This window comes from Clinocottus analis, unplaced genomic scaffold (assembly GCF_023055335.1).
Source record: "Clinocottus analis isolate CAN_PGR_092001 unplaced genomic scaffold, fCliAna1.0.p SCAF_25, whole genome shotgun sequence".
Taxonomy (NCBI): domain Eukaryota; kingdom Metazoa; phylum Chordata; class Actinopteri; order Perciformes; family Cottidae; genus Clinocottus; species Clinocottus analis.
Genome location: NW_027175987.1, coordinates 3,375,388 through 3,384,175, shown reverse-complemented (window position 1 = coordinate 3,384,175; position 8,788 = coordinate 3,375,388). Strand labels below are relative to the sequence as shown.

The following is an 8,788-nucleotide window of genomic DNA, read 5'->3' as shown; positions in this document are numbered from 1 at the left end:
CAATTTAAAACACACTGTGGCATTGCAGAGCAACGTTCTGTTCAGCAGCTTGCCTACATTGTTGGTTTAAAGTACACAGCACATTGGTCCACTGTGGGTTTTTTTTGTTTTTTTTAAATGTGCTTTAAAATTGGAATTGACTGAACTGGAATAGTATACAGTGTGCCGTAGTGCAGAGGCAGCAAAGAGCAGCACATCAGCAGACGTGTCTCACTGCTGTTAAAGTCATTGGCAGTCCTATGCAGCACGTGAATAGGATACGTTTAGGCAAAATACAAAATGTAGGTCACTCATGTTTGGTCTCAGAGTGCAATGCACGGCTGCCACTAAGCACTTTGTCAACAGCCTCAGAATTTAAAAAACACGGACAACTGAAAATCGGGGCCCTAATTGTTGAGTGAACTTGTACTTTAATACAGCGTGATGCCATTTAAAAAAAAAACATATTGTCACAATGCTGCGGTAGAATAATCTCAAAGCATAGCTAAAGTCATTCGTTTTGGGATTAGATATCTGAAAAGCGGCCACCCACCCCAATTCACGACCAAAGTCATTGAGACGTATCCCTTGATGGCTAGAGATGTGTGGAGCAAATTACAAAGCAGTTCCTCCAATAGTCAGAACACGTTTCACACTGGAACCAACCGACAGTTGTTTCAAAAAGTTTATAAAACTCTCTTGGCAAGAGCTCGAATCACGACTGGAGCTCAAACTCATAGACAGCAGAATCATGACAAAACACGTGCTGTATACATGTTTACTGGGAATAGTTGAAGACATAAGAGGCATCCGGGCAGAGTTTGCATTAAAACTGATTGAAGTCGTTTATTTATGCATCAATTAATAAACAATAGTATTTTTGATCATCAAAACTGGTATCATATATAGTTTAATATTAAGCTTAATATTAGAAGATTTACCACGTCGTCTGCCTGCTGTTGTCCTCAGATGCTTCGGTGGATCCTTTAAAGTGATCAGCTTTCATCTTTGATATTTAAGTATATATTTCACCTGCTTTTGAAACCAATGAGCTATGGTGAGGACGATGGTGCAACCAAGCCATTTTTTTTTTCTGATTGGCATCAGATTGGAGGGTGACAATTTGTTTGATGCTCTAATTACTTAATCATTATCAAAAAGCAACTAAAGCAGTCAGGAATATTGGAATATGTGGTTTATCTCTTTATTAAACCATCCTGGGCTCTTTATTTATACATTGCACATCTCAGTTCATGAAAGTAAATTTACTGAACAGCTGGCATGGAGACCAATTTAATTGATCTTTCCAAAGCCATGTGCTTAAAATGACAAAATGCTTCATTTATAAAAAATACAGATGACAATGGAAGCCTCCCAAAATATATTACAGCTTAATATACAAATATATAAATGTACATTCAATAAATACAATATGAAGTGTTCTTGAGAGTATTATGGTTAACATGTAGGCCAGTCCATCACAAGTTATCAGAGCTTGAATGTTTATTTTCAGCAATTTTGAAAAGTAAAGTTTGACCTTTTCAAAATAAAGGCACGTTGTCGACAGACTCACCTGTCAATGAGATAAACTAATGCAAGTGAAACACTGTTGGCCCATTCAATAAGTAACTGAGGAGCACCTATTGTATTAAAGGTGACCTCAGTTAAATTTCTGAAAAGACATACGCAAATTAAAAGATGCATATCCCTGTTGAACCGCAATCTCAACGACCTTTTGACCTCTAAATGGCTGCAGGGAGCAGAGAGCCCTTTAAAGTGACCAGTGACACAATAACCAAAATACAATCAAAGAACAAGCAAGGCTTCAAGAGATCAGATATTAACACATTACTCATATTTTAATCAGTAATGATTATATATTATATACATTACTGATTAAAAAAGGTATTTACAAATACCACTGTGATTCTCCGTTTAGTAGGTAGCAAATACTTCTTTGGTCCCTGTCGATTGTTCATAATTAGTGGTTCGGCAAAGAAAAACATTTGAGACAAAATTATCATTTTGCACATTTAAGAAATAAAAAAACAAACAAAAAAGATGTGCCTAATTTATGCCTATCACTCTGAATCATTTACACATCAACAATAATCCAAGTTCACAAAGGCAAAGAAAACACCACTTATGGGATTAAAAGTGAATCAAAATCCGAATAAACCCTATATAGAGAGTACAGAAGCATAAACAAAGGATTACAAAGACATGCAGCAAATGCAGCGGAGAGTGTACATTTGTCATATGTGAGCACATCACGAAGAAACCTGTAAAATGTTTCAGCAGCAGAAGATATGCGAAGAGACAGGAGAGAGTTTGTGAGCAGACTGAATTCCAGCACTGTGGACGAGGTTGTGTTGGTTGAAGTCATGAAGCACAACAGGAGGAAACATTAGAAGAAGAAGAAAAAAGAGGCAGCATTCAGTACACGCTCAGTTGCTTGCTATGGCTTTCCCAGTGTTGCAGTGTGCGGCCCATCTTTGGCTATGTGTGTATAGATGGATGCTGCACATGACGTGTGTTTAAGTGCAACTTCAAGCGTCGTTCTGCCCAAAAGAACTGCCCTGCATTTTCCGCTTGTGCATCCTGCAGAGAAGAAAAGACGACAGTGAACAGGGGAGCCTCTGCTTCTGATAAAACATGAATTAATAACTGACAATGAATAACATGTACAGGAAGCTTCTCCTCAACTTACATTTTTTCTTTACGGTTCATGTTGTCTTCTTTTGACTTGACGAAGACTCCATCGGCTCCGCCCCTGACGAGGTAGGCAAACTCTCCTTCCTTCGCGCTGAAGATCACCCTGAGATCATACGGAGGAAGAAAAGTAAAAAAAAAAAATCATTCAATGAATCTATTGTAGTTTATTCGAGATAATCATGTATGTGTGTTATGGAGACTAAGAACTTACTTGGACTGGGTCTCCCCGGACTTGATGCGCAGTTTTCTGATGTGGAACTTGCTGCTGCCCCACCAGTCCGACCAGCTGATGATGGTGTCCTTCTCCCAGCGCAGCTTCACGATCATCAGGTCTCCAATATCCACATCGGTGGTGATGAGGAACGACAAAGTGGTGTTACCTTGCAGGACCGGCCTGAGTTGCGAAAAAAAAAAGAGCAGCGTTCAACGGTCAGCAGCTTAGACTGCTCGTATGTGTGTGTGTGTGTGTTTGACATATACAGCAATGGTGCTTTTATGGTCTTTATTTATAGTCAGGAAACACTATTGTTGACCATGGGTTTACTTTTTCTTGTAAATTACACACGCATGTTTTTTTTTTGTTTTTTACATGACAGTATGCAGAAAGAATCGTGCTGTATTGTACGTACATTACGAAGGGAATGTCCTCCTTCTCCCCGTGGATTCCATACAGGGAAATCTTCATTGGCTGCTCGGTGAAGCTCAGTTGGTCGGTACTAAAGAAATGCCCCTTGACTTGATAGTGGAAAACTACAAGAGAAGAAAGAGAGTTTGCACTTCAGACACGATGTCATGCAGATCGACAGGTTCTCAGTAACTGGACTGTATAGACTCTATAGTATAGACTGTCTTCATGTGACTGTCGCAGCGCTGCATTTAAACACAGATTTGTGCTAAATCCTGCTTGCTTACCCTCATATATATATCCATTACAAAAGAACTGTTTACTAAGCATGCTAATCTTTGCACAGAAATAATGCTGACTTTGACCAAATTCCTTAAATAAACGTATCCATTCATAGTGTAGCACATGCAATGGTGTCGTATTACCTCAGCATGCCCCAGGCAACTAAAATACCCATGACCTCTTCTTCATGTGACCTTCTTAATATCTGCTACTTGTTTTACATGTCTACAACTGTGTGAACATAGTGTATAGTCTATTTGGACCATTGCTAACTGTACTAATGTGAATTACAGCTCCAGGGAGCCAAGCCCACACTAAGCACATTCAACAACAGCTCACACACTGAGGATTACTCCAATAAGGTATGTGCATCCATCAACTTGAATCTTATTATCCTTGGTGACGTACATAAACCCAACCGGAATTTTACACAGTAGTAGTATTTATTTCTCGCACTGCACAGAAGACACAGCCTACAGACGCCTCTCTGCATGTTCCACTCCCCCCCCCGTGTTCACCTTTGTATGGCATCATTTCACGAGTCTTGAGGTACATCTTGGCGGAGCGGGACGTGCGGACCTTGTTGATGTTGTAGCCCAGCTTGTTGCAGCGGTTCTTCCTGCAGCTGAGGCACATGCCCTTGTTGAAGGCCTCCCTGGAGTTGCAGCGGTAGGCCAGGCTCTGCTGCTGGGTGTTCAGCAGCGAGTCGATGAACAGGTGGATGGAGCGCTCGTGGGAACATTTAATGAGCTGGTCCATATCTGAGGCACACAGAGGACAGGGGCTGTGAAAAAAAACTCTGCGCCTTCCATAGCGTGACGTCGTGCAACAGTGTGAATGTCTTCCTCATGTGAGGCTTTTTACGGCCTTTCTCACTTTTAACTTTGAACTGCCCTCGCTCTGTTAAAACTCTGAGTCTGTACCTTGAAAGCTTTTATAGACTTCAACTATCTGTTGGCAACATGTAGACTTCCACAAGGCTATGTTGTTGGTTTACAACAGCATTGTTGCAAAAAGAGCAACCAGGGTGATGTGTAACCGAAATTTAAGCTTTTAACACATGTAACTTTTGCACATTCCAGGACATGTGACATAAATCCAAGAGTACAAATTATCTGTGAAAAATACTCCATTAGTTGCCACGGGAGTCTAATAATCAGAGCAGTACTGAGGAACAAACAGTGAGTAGTATTTGGAGGACATACTTTGGAGGCCCTTGATGCCTTCTAATGCAATCCCCATCAATGTATTCTGGATGTCGCAGCCAGGCTGGAAAGTGCCTCCGTTGGGATAAATGTCGATGTGGCCTACGGGTCTCTGGATGCCGATGCTGCGGTCCGGGGAGCCCCTGGTGTTGGTGTGCAGGACGTCCACAAACTGGGCATCGTCTCGGGACAGGATGTTCTGGTTATCTGCGTGCTCAAAGGTGGGACCAGCAGGATCCAGACCTATAAAAAAAAAGAAGAAGAGGGAGGCAAATTTCAGCAAGCTTTCATCCGTTTTAGAAGAAATTCTTTGTTTTGCACAGTTCTCCATAAAGAATGAGTGTGGAGATCATAAAGGACACATAAAAGCTGAAATAAATGCCTCATGAATGATCACTTTCATGAACTGATCTACCGATAAAACAACCTTTAAACATTTGAGTGTGTGTGTGTGTCTTTCGGCCTCTTTTCTTCATGTGCAGCTCTGCAGAACCACTGAAGCTCAGGACAATGGGGAGAGGTAATTGTGAGTTGTTGCCTTTGATCACAGTAAGCATACCATTGTTCTAAGTAGAGAGACGTCCAAGCTCAATAAAGTCCTTTGAGACAAATAAGGTGACCAGACCCGTATACTGGCAGGACTTGTTCACTGCACACTTACAATACGGGCCTGGAAGGGCCGGCTGATTATATTTCACTGGCGTACACTTTTGATTTTACGAGCAGGGCCTGTATGTTACATTACTGTACCATATGGTATGTTTGCACGCATGAATTCATTGGCTGCGAGACTAAATTTAGATATTCAAGTGTCTGTCAAATGAGCCATTGTTGCTGAAACACAATACACATGGTCATAAATGTACTGTGAGTGTAAATGTACTGTACTGTGTATGGCAGATGAAGTGAATGACACACTTTTCAGTGAAATATATCTATGCTCCCACTGTTTGTAAAGTAATTAGATCATGATCCATTGGTTAAATTGACAATCTCACCCGTTATCCTGCTGATTTGATGGTCTGTGAGGTCTCCGGCAATTCCAGCCACGTGTGCTCCCAGACTGTAGCCCAGCAGATGAATCCTGTCCCAGGGCAACTGCAGCTCTTTCTGAAAGCGAGAAGATGGATCAGATGCGCCAGGAGAGCATGTCGACATCACGTAAAACAGTTTAAACTGAATCCCACAGGCTTGCTGCAGGGATTACAACTAATAGTAGGTTGTACCTGGCAAAGCATTTTGTTCAAGTCTTAATGGAGTTTGGGACATAATCCAAGATGAAAATTCATTGGTGTACTTGTATGCTTTGCCAAATCTTTGCCAGCTTTAAACTTGGAAGTGATGTCAATAAAGAACAAACGAATGAAAGCAGTATTCGTGCCAATACCCCTTTCTGAAATTCAATCGTTCAAACAAAGTCTGAGCTTTGCAGTGAGAGGCTGCCGTGTGCCACAGACACGGCCATAAATCGCCTTTATAGGCCGTTTAAAATCATAACCAGTAGGAAAACATATCCGCAGCAGCACCGCAGGGTCCGAAAGCGCTGCACCATCAAATGCAAATTTGTCACAGATTGTCCGGCTGCTCTAACGTCTTTGCTGGCAGATCACCATAGAATGCAGTGACAGAGTTGGTGATGCGAAAGCGGTTTCGGCAACTCTGAGGAGAATATGATCCAGCTGTTTGTCAGCCAGCTGGACGCCGATCAACGAAAACACTCACTTGTAACCATGTAACGAACTTGGCCACGTCGCGGCCCACTAGTTTGGTGTAGGCTGCAGAGGTCGGGTAGTGCTGGTTGGCGCGGGTCAGCCAGTCCACCACGATCACATTGGCACTGGGCACACGCTCGTAGAGAGCAGATACCAGTTTGGGTACCCAGCTCTCAAACATCCCGGTCACCTGTTGTAACACACACACACACACACACACACACACGTACGTTTCAGAGGTCAGCTGCAGGATGACGTGATTTATTCTGGCTTTGGCCCTCATTCTGTGTGTTGTGGTTGGAGAGAGGACAAATTATCTTCAGGTTCAAATCTTGTTGCATGACTAATTCACATTATAGGAGGATACGCAGGCTCTGTGAGCAGAGCGAACTCACTGCTCTCCGTCTGTCTGCTCTGAAATGTGCATTTACGGTTATATTCATCTTATCAGTTTGGACGTGGCTCAACATTCCCAATTTCAACATTTCATTGGCAAGACTCAAACTCTATTTTATGTTCAGTTGTATGGCTCTTTTTTTTTTTTTTAACTGGTAAACATATGCATCTCAGAGCCAGAGAAGAATTAGAAGTGTTTCACCGGAGGACCAAAATAAAACGGAGCACATAATCTACACAGCACACGAAACAAAAATAAATATTAACAGGTCTGCATTAAATAACTTGAGTTGAGCATACCGTCCAGCCATGTATCACAATGAAGGTCTGTGTCTCTGACTGGAATTCGCACTCTTTGATGGTTTCTGGCCTGCCGGCCACGATGTAGCACATGTCCTCATCTGGGATGTCGACGGTGCGCAGGGAGAACTTGGACACGATGCCAGTGTAGTCAGTGATCCATTCAGAGATGTTGGCCGGGACTGTGCTGTTTACTGTACAAACAGTATGCAGTGGATTAGAGCACTGCGGTATGATAGAAATGTAGAGGATTGCATGCACATGTCAAGCAAACGGACCAGACACCTCACAGTTCTATGCATCCATACAACAACCAGACACTCCTTTGAAACCGTTTAATCTCAAACCGCCTGGCCGAGAACAGAATAAACACACCAAAATCGACAAACAGAAAACGTTTTCATGTAAACGAAGAAACTTGCTGCTTTTCTATCTATGAAATGAAATGACCTCTGATCGCAGCAGTGTGTCAGTCAGCCACTAGAAACGTGGAGCAGGGCAGTGTCGCCCCCTTTTGTCCTCACTGTATTTCTACCACTATAAAAAATGAATTAAACATTAAACTATTGTTAGGAACCTGGAATTCCGTATGAGATTTAGTTCGGTTGAAGAAAAAAAAAATGGATATAACTTAAACTAATGATTATTCCACTGGGTCTTGTTTTGTAAGTTGATATGTTTTGAAAAGATCCCCCCCAAAAATGCAAGACAAATTATTTCTAATGAAACATCGAGTATGTTTTTGTATTTGACACTTGAAAAATAATGCGATTTTAGTTTAATGTTAAATATTCTTTTTTCCTCCACTGTTTATTTCCTCTTTTTTTCTCTCTGTTCAGGCTCCAGACAAAAGGCCCGCAGCAGCTTTTCTTCATGCACACATGGACCTGAATGGCATGAAAAAGGATGCGGACCTGAACCGTGGACGCGTTTTGCGGGGTTACTCGCGGTCAACGCGGAACATCATGCAGGAATTAACCTGATCCCATCAGAGCTGCGGATGATTCATAAAAATGTTATTTACATCAAAGCAAACAAGCTGATAGGTTGCTCTTACCAAACACAGTGCTGGCGGTGGTGGTGGTGAGTTCCGGGTCAGAAGAAAAAGTTGCAAAGATGTTTGCCAAAATTATCCAAACAGACAAAAAAAAGATATTTTCTTTTCCCATATTATTGAGATGTGTTTTTTTCTTCTTCAATATTCTGAAATAAAAGTGCTCTGGGTGTCGGCGGAGCGGCTGTATATCCAAGCGTATGTTTCAAAACACAAAGTGGTATGGAGTTGCGGGTTAGGAGTAAAGTTTTTATGGTCTGTCACTGTTGCCGCTCCAAGTCATCTTTATGGGTGGCTCATTTGAATATTCAAACATGATTGGCTGTAGGTTAGAGGGCGGAGTTTAAACTTTGTCCCAGCTCTGAATCACTAAAGGATAATCATTCACAATCTGCTGCACAGGAGAGCTGGCTCACTGCAGCGCACAGGACTGCCTTCAGCTTCCAGAGTGGCATCAGTGGCATTTTTAGACAAATACAGTGATGTTGCCTCAGACTTTAAGCCACCTTTTAATTGTTAA

General features: G+C 42.0%; 1 protein-coding gene across 1 annotated transcript; it reads right to left on the bottom strand.

Moving 5' to 3' along the window:
* Nucleotides 1-1,169: 1,169 nt before the first annotated feature.
* On the bottom strand, nucleotides 1,170-8,509 carry lpla (lipoprotein lipase a). The gene is made up of 10 exons (XM_068591353.1): nucleotides 8,272-8,509; nucleotides 7,215-7,408; nucleotides 6,529-6,708; nucleotides 5,805-5,916; nucleotides 4,807-5,049; nucleotides 4,120-4,362; nucleotides 3,324-3,444; nucleotides 2,906-3,088; nucleotides 2,690-2,797; nucleotides 1,170-2,580 (listed from the first exon to the last, which is right to left on the bottom strand). The coding sequence occupies exons 1-10, from the start codon at nucleotides 8,381-8,383 to the stop codon at nucleotides 2,529-2,531; spliced, it is 1,548 nt and encodes a 515-aa protein (XP_068447454.1). The 5' UTR covers nucleotides 8,384-8,509; the 3' UTR covers nucleotides 1,170-2,528.
* Between the last annotated feature and the right edge of the window lie 279 nt (nucleotides 8,510-8,788).

Excerpts from the sequence above, each read along its gene's own strand:
- lpla (XM_068591353.1), bottom strand. The coding sequence starts at position 8,383 with ATGGGAAAAGAAAATATCTTTTTTTTGTCTGTTTGGATAATTTTGGCA. Across the intron at positions 6,709-7,214 it reads TTGTGATACATGGCTGGACG|GTGACCGGGATGTTTGAGAG; the intron begins GTATGCTCAACT and ends GTGTTACAACAG. Across the intron at positions 4,363-4,806 it reads AGGCATCAAGGGCCTCCAAA|ATATGGACCAGCTCATTAAA; the intron begins GTATGTCCTCCA and ends TGTGTGCCTCAG.